At 35.9% G+C, this 14,908-nt stretch overlaps 2 protein-coding genes and 1 long non-coding RNA gene across 3 annotated transcripts in view; all 3 read left to right on the top strand.

Moving 5' to 3' along the window:
- The window catches only part of LOC135211563 (uncharacterized protein DDB_G0292186-like), a 2,379-nt gene extending 166 nt beyond the window's left edge, over positions 1-2,213 (top strand). The window contains exons 2-3 of the mRNA XM_064244863.1: positions 387-1,380; positions 1,884-2,213. Of these exons, the coding sequence (XP_064100933.1) occupies positions 387-1,380; positions 1,884-2,025 (1,136 nt within the window). The 3' untranslated portion in view covers positions 2,026-2,213. The remainder of the gene's footprint in view (positions 1-386; positions 1,381-1,883) is intronic.
- A 1,984-nt stretch (positions 2,214-4,197) lies between these two features.
- The window catches only part of LOC135210736 (uncharacterized), a 35,350-nt gene continuing 24,639 nt past the window's right edge, over positions 4,198-14,908 (top strand). Inside the window, exon 1 of the long non-coding RNA XR_010313570.1 lies at positions 4,198-4,887. This is a non-coding gene — a long non-coding RNA (uncharacterized LOC135210736). The remainder of the gene's footprint in view (positions 4,888-14,908) is intronic.
- LOC135210735 (myb-like protein I) lies at positions 8,358-11,069 on the top strand. The gene is made up of 3 exons (XM_064243558.1): positions 8,358-8,450; positions 9,131-10,118; positions 10,783-11,069. Exons 1-3 carry the CDS (start codon positions 8,432-8,434, stop codon positions 10,922-10,924), a joined length of 1,149 nt encoding a protein of 382 aa, XP_064099628.1. The 5' UTR covers positions 8,358-8,431; the 3' UTR covers positions 10,925-11,069.

The raw sequence follows: 14,908 nt of genomic DNA on the forward strand, positions 1-14,908 counted from the left end.
CACATATATATGTATATATAAATTCAAATTAATGCATATATATATATATATATATATATATATATATATATATATATATATATAATGATAGCTTGGTTATATGTCTATGATGTCCTATTGAAGAAATACATATCAAAAGCTTGCCTCTTTTCCCTATCAATTATTAAATTTGAAATACCATCATATACATACAACCAAAGTTTCATAATATATATATATATATATATATATATATATATATATATATATATATATATATATATAAAATGATACCTTGGTTATATGTCTATGATGTCCTATTTGAGAAATACATATCAAAAGTTTGTCTCTTTTCCCTATCAATTAATAAATTTGAATTACCATTCCATTCTTTACCTTTCTTGCAGTTCTTGCAGTTGCCCTTGCAACCGCTCAGCGGTTCGACCAGAGACGTGAACTCACCACAGCCGTCAGACTTGCTGGTCCTGGATTCTTCCAGCAAGGAGCCTCTTTAGCTGGTCGTTCTTCATTCGACAACAACGACTTCGACCAGCAGACAAGATCTTTCTCCACTTTCGACAACAACAACTTCCAGAACCAGAACAATAATTTCCTGACTACCTCTTTTGCTGGAGACAGGAACTTTGGATCGTCCTTGTCTTTCCAGAACAATAACCAGTTCCAGTCTGGAACAGCATCTTTCCAGGGAAATCAACAAAACCGATTCGCTTCATTGAATTCCGGAAACCAGAATCAGTTCCAGAACCGTCAATTCCTGCAGAATCAACAAAACACATTTTCCTCCAACGATTTTCAGCAAAATAGGAATAACCAGTTCCAGTCTCTCAGTTCCGTAAATAATTTCCCCCAGAACCGTTTCCAGGATACTTTTAACCAGCAAAATTCCCAGAACCAGTTCCAGAATTCTTTTGACAGAGAAAACTCCAGGAATAGGATCACTTTGCTGGATAATGTCCAGCTAACTCCCTCTACTCGTTTCCAGAGTGCCTCTGGACAGCTGCAGTCTTCTGGAATCTCCTTCCAGGCTGACAGAAACCAGCAGAACCAATTCCAGCAGTCAAACCTTAACCAGAGAAACTTTGAAAGCAACTTCCGTTCAAATAACAACAACCGATTCTCCAGTGGAAGTCAGTCTCAGTCTGGCGCTCTCTTCCGATCAGGTTCTTCTTCCAGCGAATTTAATGGAGAATTTAACGGTGTTTTCGAACCCCTGAACCTTCCCTCTGGAGCCAGTGCTTTGCTTGGAAGCATCTCCACTTCCTTCAGCTGTGCTGACAGACCTTATGGATACTACGCTGACCAGCAGAACTCGTGTCGTGTCTTCCACGTCTGCAATCCTTATCTGTTCTCCGATGGACAAGTTCAGACTTACCAGTACAGGTATGTGTCCATTGCAGTATGTAGGTGGTTTACTTTATACAGCATTGTAGGAAACCTTCCCAAGCGCTTCTAAGGAAACATTCAAATACCGAGTGTTTAGATGCAGTTTCAAATTATCGATTTGAAAAATTTATTAATTGTGTTTTAGATATTAGTGCTCTTTTAACTGATGAATTCTTAGATATGGTCTGTAGCAAAAAAATTGTAATCTGCTCCATATATACTAGCTTAAGCTGCCTATCAGTCAAAGTATTAATCAAATTGAAAAAAAGAAATCATCAGTTAACCTGCAATTTTCATTTGGTAAAGATCTGCTAAAGCAACAGAATATCTTTTGTTTAATGCATGAATGTTATGACTGGGGCTAAATGTAGAATTCAAGAACCCCAGGTCAAGATCCTTTTACCTATTTGATAATTCTATTCTCTCTTCCTCTGAAGTGTCAGTCAATTGATAAAGATGCTTTTTTCATCTTTATAATTCCTACTTCTATTCTTCCAAAGCTTCATGTGCGGCGAGGGCACCATCTTTGACCAGAATGAGATGACCTGCAAGGCAGAGTTCGAGGCAACACCCTGTCAGGAGGCCCAGAACTTCTACTTCAGGAACGAACAATTTGGTCGCCCAGAGGAAAAGTCTTTCTAAGTCTTTCAGAGAGTCTTTCCAAGTCTTTCTGAGGGGGTTTCTACGTCTTTCAACTCATCCTGAAGCGAATTTGATCTCTCACGTGAATCGATGCCAAATGGAAATCATCTTTCAGTAGATGAATCATAAAATAGAGATGATATATTGACCAGCATTAACTTTATTTAAAAAATATATACATTGTCTATAAAAAATCTGCCTTTTTTATATCCTTGCATAACCAAATTGAAAGAAAATTACATATCGGAGGAAAATTGTCATGTCAAGAGATGATTTTGTTATAAAAGAGAGTGTGATAGATAATCTTTTCAAGGTAGCACCAATCAGTATTGCCTTACCCCGTAGCGGGGTAGTGCCGTCAGTGGACCTCATGCGGTGCACTATAGGCATTACTTAAGGTTCTTTGCAGCGTGCCTTCGACCCCTAGCTGCAACCACTTTCGTTCCTTTTACTGTACCTCCTTTCATATTCTCTTTCTTCCATTTTACTTTCCACTCTCTTCTAATACTTACTTCACGGTGTAACTGCGATGTTTTCCTCCTGTTACACCTTTCAGACCATTTACTGTCAATTTCCATTTCAGCGCTGAATGACCTCATTGGTCCCAGTGCTTGGCCTTTGGCCTAAATTCCACATTCAACTCAACTCATTATTGCCTTAGCCTTCCTTTCTCGTTGGAACAGTAAATTGGGTTATAAAATTGATGTCAGATTCGAAGCGCTGGGTCCTACGAGGTCATTCAGCGAAGAAAATACTGCTGAAACGATTGTTAGAAGAGGGTGGAAAGTAAGTTGGAAGAGAGAGAATATGAACGGAGGTATAGCAAAAGGATTAAATAGGGTTGGGGCTGAATGGACGCTGTAAAGAACCTGAAGTAACGCCTGCAGTTTCTTGTTGTTGCTGAGGTATTTTCTGACTGTATGTTCAGTTACTGTTATTTTTATACATTGGTTATCTGCTTTCCGTTTTCTTCCGTTTTCACAACTGCGCATTCTGAAAGTCTGGTTTTTGGATGCATAAATATCTTTTTTTAAGCTTGTTCGATTTCAACGATCGTAGAATAATAATAATATAATAATAATAATAATAATAACATCACGAGTCACTCAAAGGTGACGAAATCCACAATGATGTCAGTGTAAATAATATATATATATATATATACTATATATATATAATATATATATATATATATATATTTATATATTTTTATATATATATATTACATGTGTATATGTATATACATATATATATATATATACATATATATGTGTGTGTGTGTGTGTGTGTGTGTGTGTGTGTGTGGTGTGAGATTCATAATTTTCGTACCCGCTGTTGTCTTTTCCAATTGGCAATGAAGACCGTTTACCGGGTTTCCTTTAGTTACTGTGGACTATCAGATAACAAAGCAGAAAAGGAGAAAGTATCAGAATTCGGTTCCTTGGATTAGGCATTAGCAATGATGATGAGCTTTCTTAGGAAGTCGGACTGTATTTCAGTCAAATTGTTCTATAAATTTAGAGCGACCGCGGAAACTAGAATACTGGACAAGACTAGATGTGAGATTATCTAAATTCTTAGCCTGGGAAGAGACAAATATTCCCAGATATTGAAACTTCATGAATATACGAACTCTTTCGTAATGTTTCCCCTTTTGCACACTCAAACAAACAATGTTTGCAACATGGCCAATCTGCCCAGAAATTCCATCTGACAGGAATCCAGCACAGCAGCCGTCATACTTGCTGGTCTTGGGTTCTTCCAATAACGAGTATCTTTAGCTGATCGTTTATGTTTTTGGATGTTCCTTCACCACTTCCTAATGGGCACCTGGCCATGGACCTCCACATTTTAGGGCATCCTAGAAGTCACACTTATTTTTCGTGTTTTGTCTCTGAAATAACAACGACCTCGAGGAAACATTTTTCCTAGTACCACATTTCCACTGTTGCTTTATATTTTTAGTCAAAGTTCATAACTGTTACTATTATTTTATTCATTTTACTCATATATAACAATAATAATGATAATTGTATTTGTATCAAAACTTCAATGACCGTACTGCGAATGTAGAAGACAAGAGAGAAGAGAATTAACGAAATCGGCACCCAAAATTGAAAAAACATGGTGAGGTGCCGTTGCAAAGGTAACAAACCCTGGTAGAATAATGGAATTACCACGCAAGGTAGTAATTGCTAAATATTTCTCTGTCTGCTCGTGAATATATATGTTTTTTTTTAAGCATTATAAACTAGAGGATGCATAAATGTCAGAGACGATAACTAAATATTCCAAGTGCGTAATATTTGACAAGAAAAGAAACTAGTAAGATATTTATTACACAGCTTAGGCTAGCGTCTCCCACGAAGCTTTGTGTGTAAATTTCTGTTAAAGAATAACGTTAATAAATTGTAATTTTTCGTGTTATTTCATAGTTATTGGTGATGTTATTTTACAAGAAGGCGTATGATGTAGCAAAAGTGAGACCAAATAGTAAAAAAGTGTCAAATTTGACTAGAAATAATACAAAAGCGCTAATACAGCAGTCTTGCCAGTGGAAGACCTACACCAAAACATTCCTGCCCACGGGCCACCACAGTTGTAAATCCTGGCCTGGTGTAGGTTATCATCATGCTAGAGATATATTAACAAAAAATTAGTATAAATTGATTCCAGAAACTAAGTGGAAATCAGTCTTAGTCTAATCCTCTGTTCAAGCTTATCTTCCGATGGATTCAATGGAGTTTTGACAAACAATTCCTTCAGCCGCGTCGACAGACCTTATAGTTAACATGCAAACTAGAAAACTCCGTCAGATATTCATTTTATCTCTGATGGATAAGTTCAGACTTATTAGCATAGGTAAGTACCCTCATTATACATTATACTACTTTGTTGTAGTTAGTGTTCTTGCTGTCATTGTTCTTGTTTGGGGGTTAGGAAAGCATAAAAAGGTCTGAATAATGTGTTTAGTGTCGAGTTAAAGATACAGAAATTTTAGGATAGGACATTTATGATTTATTTACTACAATGAAAATGTAAAAAAAATAACAAATGTGCATGTTAAACAGTGCAGAACAATTATTTCTCATAAAATATAGAGTATTTATTTTAATTTTCGTTGGTGAAACAACTTGCTATTTAACCGCAGATTTTAGCATGCACCCCGAGTAAGCTGGTTTTGGATCACTCCTTGTTCTGTTTCTCCAAAATGTGGATGTCGTTATTTCTTAAACAATATCTGTAAATTTTTGTTCCTTTTCTGAAATCAGCTTATTTTCGTCATTATGATGTTTGTGATGATAGTCATGCCGTATTGATTTGAGTCTCATTTAAACACTTAAATACTGATATGTATCTTGTAATTACTCTATATTTATTGCTTTGCCTTCCTGTTTGACAAATCTCTCTCTCTCTTCTCTCTCTCTCTCTCTCTTCGTCTCTCTCTCTTTCTCTCTCGCTCTCTCTCTCTCTCTCTATATCTTAATATAGATTATATAATTATATTATATATATATATATATAATATATATAATATGGGATAGAATGGCTTATTATATAAATAAATTATACAAACCTGGAGAGAGAGAGGATTAGATATATAGTATATTATATATATAATATATATTATGGATATATACATATATAGGGGTATATGCTTATATATAAATATATATAAACCTGGAGATATATATATATATATATATATATATATATATATATATATATATATATATATCTCCAGGTTTATATATATTTATATATAAGCATATACCCCTATATATATATATATATATATATATATATTATATATATATATATATATATATATATATATATATATATCTGCCGGTTTACAAGTACAACAGATAAATATAGAAACTGGAGTGTAAAAAGCAATGTCAAACTGGAAAGGTTGAACAGTCAGAAAATACCACAGAATCTTCTTCAAAATAATCTCATTATGTTTCCCACACCAAAATGTTAAGAGGAATGTCTGCTTGAACTAACCTAACGTAGCCTAACCTAACCCAACCTAACCTAATCTAGGGGCATAGCAAAAAAAAAGTTGGCTGGTGCAGTACTAGTATACTTCTCTTCGGGCACAGTTGCTGTTGGCAAAGAGAAACTGGAACGGGGAATGTTTATACATATTTATATTCAGGAAGAACAGAAGGAACTGGTAAGAGTAGGATTAGGTATGATTTAACATTTAGACAAAGCAAAAATCTGAACTGCTGTGAGCAATAGGTTACAGCTCACAATATTTGAATCAAAATCGTATTGTGAACACTATACACAGTGACGGATTTAAGGGTGGGGGGCCTGGTCACCTGCCCACTCCCCCCACCCAATGGATAAGAATAACAGAGCACTGTTTTCTTTCAATAAATCCTTATTAGTAGAAAAAATGTGATTATTTCAACAACTTTACAGAAACTACTGCTGTGTTTATAGTATTTGTGCCCATACACATACAATTGTTGATATATATATATATATATATATATATATATATATATATATATATACTATATATATATATATATACGTATATATATATATATATATATATATATATATATATATATATATATATATGTACGTATATATATATATATATATATATATATGTTATATATATATATATATATATATATATATATACATATATATATATATATATATATATATATATATATATATATATATATATATATATATATATGTATGTGTTTACATAATAAATATATGGAATGTTAGTCCATATATATAAAAGTCTAAAACTAAAGAGGTCAACCAGATTGCTTGCAGGAATGTGATCAGACTAGAGACATTAAAGATGACGTATACAATAAGTATGTAGGCTAAGATAACATGCCGTCACCTGTAGTCATTCAATTGTTTATAAACATTAGTCCAAGCTCCTGCTTGAGACAACTACCCCGACCTATAATTCAAACGGCCTACGTGATCTGTAGCGTGTCTCATTTGATTGTGTGTTCGTATGAAACTATGTCATTTGTATGTATGTTCATATGTTCGAACTACTGTCTGTTCCTTCATAACTTGTAACAGAGATGGTAGACAAGCAGAACAGAGTTAGCTATCGTCATTAGAAGACCTGTACCTCTTTACCTAAGCTTTATCATGTAGAGGAATAGGATTAGCCATCATCATTGGCAGAAGCGATCAAGCTATCGTTATTAGAAGACTTGTACAATCATATCTGATCTTCAGCATGTAAAACTTCAGAAGAATACATATAGTTTTATATTTCGTGTTTTCCACAAGAACCTCCTCACCATGAGTTTAAACACATCGTCGTAATAACCAACAAGATAATACCGACTTCGTAAATGATCTACAAACCCCCAGACACTCCATTGAAGATGGAAGTGCAATACCAACCGACTTAGCGTAAGATTATCGCTAGTCTAACATTACCTCATAGGGCGCCTTATCATACAAGGCACAAGCCCTAATATAGAGTATATATATATATATATATATAATATATATATATATATACTTATATATATATATTATATATATATATATATAAGTATATATATATATATATACATATATTATATATATATATATTATATATATATATATATATATATATATATATATATATATATATATATATATATATATATATATATATATATATATATATATATATATATATATATATTATATATATTATATATATTATATATATATACTATATATATATATATATATATATATATATATATATATATATATATATATATGTATATATATAGTGTAAATTTATACTAATTCATGCCTTTGTAACATTCACCATATACTTATACCCGAGAGTTTTTTTTTCTAATTTATTTCTTTCATCTGAAAAAACTAAAATGACCTGCCAGCTCACACCACAGAGAGAGAGAGAGAGAGAGAGAGAGAGAGAGAGAGAGAGAGAGAGTGATTTTTTGAATTTGAAGATAAGGTGATGCATACATGTAATTCATCAAAGATTTTAGTATAAATGGAGGATAAAATCTAATTTAGAACTTAAGAAGAAAAAATTCAGAATTCTTAAATTTGAGCTCATCTCCTTTTGATGGCATAGTACCACCAGACGTTCACTAATTCAATATTAAAAAAAAAACCATGTCGATTTCCTTTCACCTGACGGGCTTTGATTTATATCTTTTTTTCGAAGATGTTATCTAATTCTTCCTGTAACATTATAAAGAAGAGCAGGACGTTGTCCTTGACTGAGGAACGAAACTAGTCGATCTAATTACGAACCTGATTTTTTGGGGGTCGCTTCCATAGAGTCGTCTGGATATATATAAGATGAACAGGTAGGAATCAGGAAGACAGTCGACAACTGGACTCCTCTGCATCAACATCATCAGCCATGAAGTTCCTCCTGCTCTGTGAGTGAATTTTTTAGCTTCTGTTTTACGGTCAGGATAGAACAGAGATAGTTTCCTTCAGAATCCTTGCTACGTTAGCATTCAACAATAGGTTGGAGATAGTGGAAGAGATAGGATGAAATAGGCGGCAAATGCCTTTTTTTGGGTCATCGTAAAAGATATTTATCCAAAGAGATTTCATAAGTTAAGTATATCTTAGTTTAACCAGACCACTGAGCTGATCAAAAGCTCTCCTAGGGTTGGCCCGAAGGATTAGATATTTCTACATGGCTAGGAACCAATTGGTCACCTAGCAACGGGACCTACAGCTTATTGTGGGATCCTAACCACATTATATCGAGAAATGAACTTCTATCACCAGAAATAAATTCCTCTGATTCCGCGTTGGCCGGGAAGAGGTTTCTTAAATTTCACATATAGGTTGAAAATAGATTTAAGATTATTCTAATAATTTAGAAGACTATTTTAGCATACGGCAGTCATACATATGTAAAACATCTCGCTCACTCAAAGAATCTCGCTCAATCATCACATTTTATGTCCATAATAATTGTATTGTAGATAAAGCACATAATTGTTTTAAAGAAGTAGGCAGTTGGATTACAGTTGAATTACAAACACAAGCATGAAGATCGCATTTTTCCATCTCTAAATTCTGGGATTTTTATCTCTCTCATCAGCTGTGGCAGTTACTCTCACAGCTGGACAACAGTTCCAGCAGAGTCTGGAGTTCAACCCAGCCGTCAGGCTTGCTGGTCCAGGATTCTTCCAGCAAGGAAGCTCCTTCAGGTCTAGTTCCAGTGTTGATAACAGCAACAGAAATAATCAGTTCCAAAATCGTGGATCAAATGTCCAGTTCAGTTCTCTTTCCAACAACAGAAACTCAGAGTCACTAGTAAGGTTCCAGAATGACAACCAGTTTCAGTCTGGAAGGACATCTTTCCAGCAGGACCAGCAAAATACTTTGAATTCATTTGATTCAAGCAGCCAGAATAGGCTCCAGGCTCAATCTCTTCAACAAAATCAGCAAAATACATTCTCCTCTACTGGTGCATTCCAGCAAAATAGTGGCAATCAGTTCCAGTCAACCAGCAGTGTAACAACATCTCAGATCAACGATGGTCTCAGGTTTGATTTGAACCGAGGAAATTCTCTCAGTCAGCCTCAGACTTTCACTGACAACCAACAAGACTCAAGAAGAAACCGCCTTACAGCAATCAATGTCCAGCTAACCCCATCAGTTCGCTTCCAGGACCAGCAGGTAACTGGAACTTCTCTCCAAACCAACAGAAATCAACAGAACAATGATAATCGCTTCCAGCAAACTAGCTTCACTGAAACAAGGTTCGTAAACAACAACAATAACAACAACATCCAGTTCAACACCAACAGCCAGGTGTCATCCACAGGCCAATCTCAGTCCAGCAACAGACAGCAGCTGAACGCGGCTTCCTCCCTCAGCCAGTTCACTGACGAGGTCAACGGCGTCTTCGAGCCTTTGAACCTGCCGTCGGGCGCCACCCTTTTGCTGGGCAGGATCTCGTCCTCCTTCAGCTGCGCCGACAGACCTTATGGTTACTACGCTGACCAAGAGAACTCGTGTCGTGTGTTCCACGTTTGCAACCCTGCTCTGTTCTCTGATGGCAAGATCGAAACCTACCAGTACAGGTAAGGAACGGACATTATCCTCACCCATTGGTATTTGCATAACAATTAATAGTTAAATTTGATCAAATTATTACTGCTTGGCCTTTTGAAAACTAGTATTTTCCAATTATAATGATTACATGTTTTTCATCGTTCTTACAAATGTCCTAAGATAATATCCATAGCTGAGGCCTCTGTTGTCACCTATATTTTATATTTTAGAGAGAAAATATGCACAGGTCCACACGGAAGAATATATATATATATATATATTATATATATATATATACATATATATATATATAATATATATATATATATATATATATATATATATATATATATACATACCTATATATACATACACACACACACACACACACACACATATATATATATATATATATATATATATATATATATATATATATATATATGTGTATGTATATATATATATAATGTGTGTGTGTGCGTGTAATTGTAACAGCCACAATGCCTTCTTAACCTCTCAAATTCTTTGCTCCTTTTTGTATTGGCAAGCATATCCAAAAAAAGAGCAAAGAATTTGAGAAGTTAAGAGGGCATCGTGGCTATTACATTTACATATGTATCTGGTAAAAATGACTTGTAGATTCTACATATATATATATCTTATAAAGTTATCAATTTTTTTTCTGTTCTAAAGCTTCATGTGTGGCGAAGGAACAGTCTTCGACCAGGACGAGCTGACCTGCAAAGTGGAGTATGACGCAACGCCCTGCCAAGAGGCTGCCAACTTCTACTTCAGAAACGAGCAGTTCGGCCGTGTGGAGGAAAGGAATTTCTAAAACTGTTTTTCATAGACGATGACGAAGGAAGTTAGAACCCGAGCATTCTTAGTGTAATCCTAAGTTAGGTGGATTTTCTACATCCAAAGGGGATGAATGGGGGATTAACTATGTATACCAATACGCTGTTATATGCAATAAATACGAGAAGTAACTTGCTGTTTCAATATACATCCAGATTAAGACATCTCTCAGTAAATGAAATGATGTAACATTAGGAAGACTTAATAAAACCTTCTAATGTCAGTTAATAAATTTGTGATACGAATAATGGCATCACAGAGAGACATCATGGACACAGCCTCTATGAAAAAGTATCTCCCAAAATATGAAATTGTTTTTGAAGAAAACATCGACCTTCCTAATCATTCCAAGCTTTCACAATTATTTCAGACGTAGATCCTATAGGAAATTTAAAAAAGGTTCTGTATTTTGCGAAAGAACATCAAAGTTTATATTATGTGTTTATATTATATTACCCGTTCGATGATCAATTTTCGTATTAGAACGGAAGGCAGATTAAAGAATAAACTGTGAACTGAGAATATAGTTGGAAACAGTTACCCAGAGTTTCGCTTATCTCAGCTTACGAGAAGTTTACTTGGATGACGTGTTTCTATTGCCAATCGAATATCAGAAAGCAAATATAAACTCTGTTCTAGAGTTTTCTGTGAGTGGTTTTCGGTCATTTGCTCCTCAGTAGTGTCTTATTAAATATTGTTATTATATTATCTACCCCTCCCCCACCTGGTGAGGATAAACAGGTTTGCAACAGGAGGGTGGATGTGTCATGCCTCCCTTACTTACCCCATCCCACCTGGGGTGGACAAACAGGTTTGAGGGAGGAAGGTGGCAGTGTCATATCTCCCTCACTTACCCAACCCCACTTGGGGTGGACAAACAGGTTTACTGGAGGAGGGTAGATGTCTCCCCTACCCTCCCGTTCCCTTACCAACCCCAACCTACCCAAGATGGATAAACAAGGAAGATCCACTTGGATTTCAATTATTATTATTATTATTATTATTATTATTATTATTATTATTATTATTATTATTATTATTATAACTTATATGCGACCATGTTTGGGAAAAGAGCTCTGCGTGGGAAATTCTATAAAAAAAAAAAAAAAGTGAATGGCGAAGCAAACCGAAATATAACATGGCAATTGTATCGAGTTAACTTCTCAAGAAGTTCAACGATTCTTCTGCACGATCTCTTTTCCTTCCTTAGTGTTAAAGCCAATATTTTACAGTACATACTACATTTCGTCTCTCTTCTTCCCTTTCAAAGTATGGTGCTTTGTTCCACCCAAATGACTGAACTATAGATATAGAGAGTATATCTATGGACTGAACCGCGTCAAACCAGTTTGATCATTCTTCTCGCGCCAAACTCTAGTCTAGACCATGTGAACATAGGAGGTTCGCAGTATGAGCAATTTGGTATGAGGTGACTGTGAGGTTAGCAACCCCAGGCCTTTTCCATCCCCATACACTGAACGATTGTCTGAACGATTGGCGTTATCGACAAACGCACACACTATTCAGGCCTTGGAGGAATTCACAGTATGAACGATCTCCGCACCGATTTCAGTTTGAACAAAGATTTTGTCTCTGGAAAACATGGCATCCTCTCTTGAACAGACGTGCGTGATAGCTTTATCGGCAGACAAACCCATACATTGAACGACCTGTGTATGACAGACATAAGTCGCAAGCCAGCAACCTGGTCGTGACAGATTCCCGCCGAGATCGTTCTGATACGAAGCTCCGCCCACTTTTGCATTCAGACAAGCCCGTACACAATGTTTTTGTGAACGCTACAGACAATCGTTCATACAGTCGTTCAGTGTATGGGGCCCTTAACTACCAGGGGCATAATTTATTGAGTAGTTTACCAGAAGTCGGGATTCTAACCATGGTTCTGTTGCGTCTAGGTCAACTGGGCCGTGAAGTCCACTCGCATACATAGACATACACGCTCACGCACATTTATATATATAGATATATGTGTGTGTGTGTGTGTGTGTGTAGTACTTGACCTTGTGCCCTTGGAAATTTTGATAATTATCTATTCTTATACACGAGTAAAGTATCATTTACTAATGAACGAGATACACCTGTTATACAAGATCCACCTCATGCTCTTGAAGCCTTGATGGACTCGTCGCCTCTTTCACGTGTAACTATTATAATCAAAATTATATTCCTAGTCTAATGCACACTCACACACATATATATGTATATACATATATAATATATATCAAACTTAATCTTTAATTCGTTGTGCATCTTCCCTTTGCAAAACTGTTCACATTAATCCAATAAATGTATCTTTTATTGCAAAAGTATTCGGTTACCACTGGGCAGGACCATAACCCAGTCTTACCTGACCAACCTGCTCGGTCAAGTTACTTGGTAACTGGTAGCCATAAAACAGGACTTAATGAATGAGATAGACAGTAGTCCAGCTCTACGAGTTATTTGCATGTCTTACTATGAGTTTTCGTTGTAGTATTTTTAGACCTATATGTCCTTCATTATCTAGATGTTTGCCAAGTGTGACGCCATCGGGGAAGAACAGGATTATTGTCACTTTCAGATTCATACTTTGCTGAATTATGGGTGGATCCCGGATCAGAAAACAAACCCAACATTAATCTGGTCTTACACTTATGCAAAATACTACAGCAGCACGTTGAACCCCTCACACGCACTGCAAGCTTTCTTAAACTTCCGGGCATCACCTCCACAGATACCGTTTAGTACTAGCCAGGGGCTAGTACTAAACACAGCAAAAGTGACACACCACTGTTTCGCCGTGTTTGATACTAGCCACTGGCGGGGTTAGGAGTCAAATTTATTTCGGTGTGTTTAGTACTAACTGCTGGGGGTGAGATATATTTTGCCGTGTTTAATACTAGCCCCTGGGGGTGGGGGTCAGATGTATTTCGCTACGTTTAGTACTAGCCCCTAGGGGTGAGATGTATTTTGCCGTGTTTATTACTAGCCCCTGGGGGGGAAGGGGGTGTCAGATATATTTAGCCATTTTCAGTACTAGCCCCTGGGGCTGGGGGTCAGATGTATTTCGCCGTGCTTAGTACTAGCCCCTGGGCGGAAGGGTGTGTCAGATATATATCGCTGCGTTTAGTACTAGCCCATGGGGGTGGGAGTCAGATGTATTTCGCCTGTTTAGTACTAGCCCCTGGGGGTGGGGGTCAGATGTATACCGCTGCTTTTAGTACTATCCCCTGGGGATCAAATGTTCCTAAGTGCATTTCGCTATCTGCTTGTGACATACACGTGTATATATATATATATATATATATATATATATATATATATATATATATATATATATATAATTACTTTGACCCGAAAACCGCAACCAAGCGTTAAACTTTGTCCTCCAAGTGTACAAAAAACCTACAAAACTACGAAATCTGAGATCGGTCCGAATTTCACCTTCCCTACCGCTGGGATTTCCTCCCTCAAAACCTGATAGAGGGAGAATCCGGTTTCCCGAAGGACGACTTTCAGAGGTTTTTCTTGAATATCCTTCTTCAAGTGACTGAATCTTCAGTAGCGGTTGACTAGACCGTATGATGATCACCGAGTCTGTCTTGAATTGCTACAATATTCATGGGTATTTAGACGCTAGCCTGGCTGCCGGTCATTTAATCAAGATACAAATGGATCCATATACAGGGATAATAATATTACATATATATATATATATATATATATATATATATATATATATATATATATATATATATATATGCACACATATATATATGTGTGTGTACAAGGACTAAGACTAGGACTAATACTATCAGCTGTCATGTCTCTTACACCAACGTTATGGAAACCCATCTCAACATCAGGACTACATAACACGGAAATGAAATGATTACATTTCACGACCTAAAAACTCTGCAGAATGCCGAATATGTCAACAAAATATTTAGCAGGATGATTT

The sequence above is a fragment of the Macrobrachium nipponense genome, chromosome 4 (genome assembly GCF_015104395.2).
Source record: "Macrobrachium nipponense isolate FS-2020 chromosome 4, ASM1510439v2, whole genome shotgun sequence".
Lineage (NCBI taxonomy): Eukaryota > Metazoa > Arthropoda > Malacostraca > Decapoda > Palaemonidae > Macrobrachium > Macrobrachium nipponense.

Bases quoted from the DNA above. Each gene is read 5' to 3' on its own strand.
- LOC135210735 (XM_064243558.1), top strand. The intron at 10,119-10,782 runs GTAAGGAACGGA...TCTGTTCTAAAG, and splicing joins ATCGAAACCTACCAGTACAG to CTTCATGTGTGGCGAAGGAA.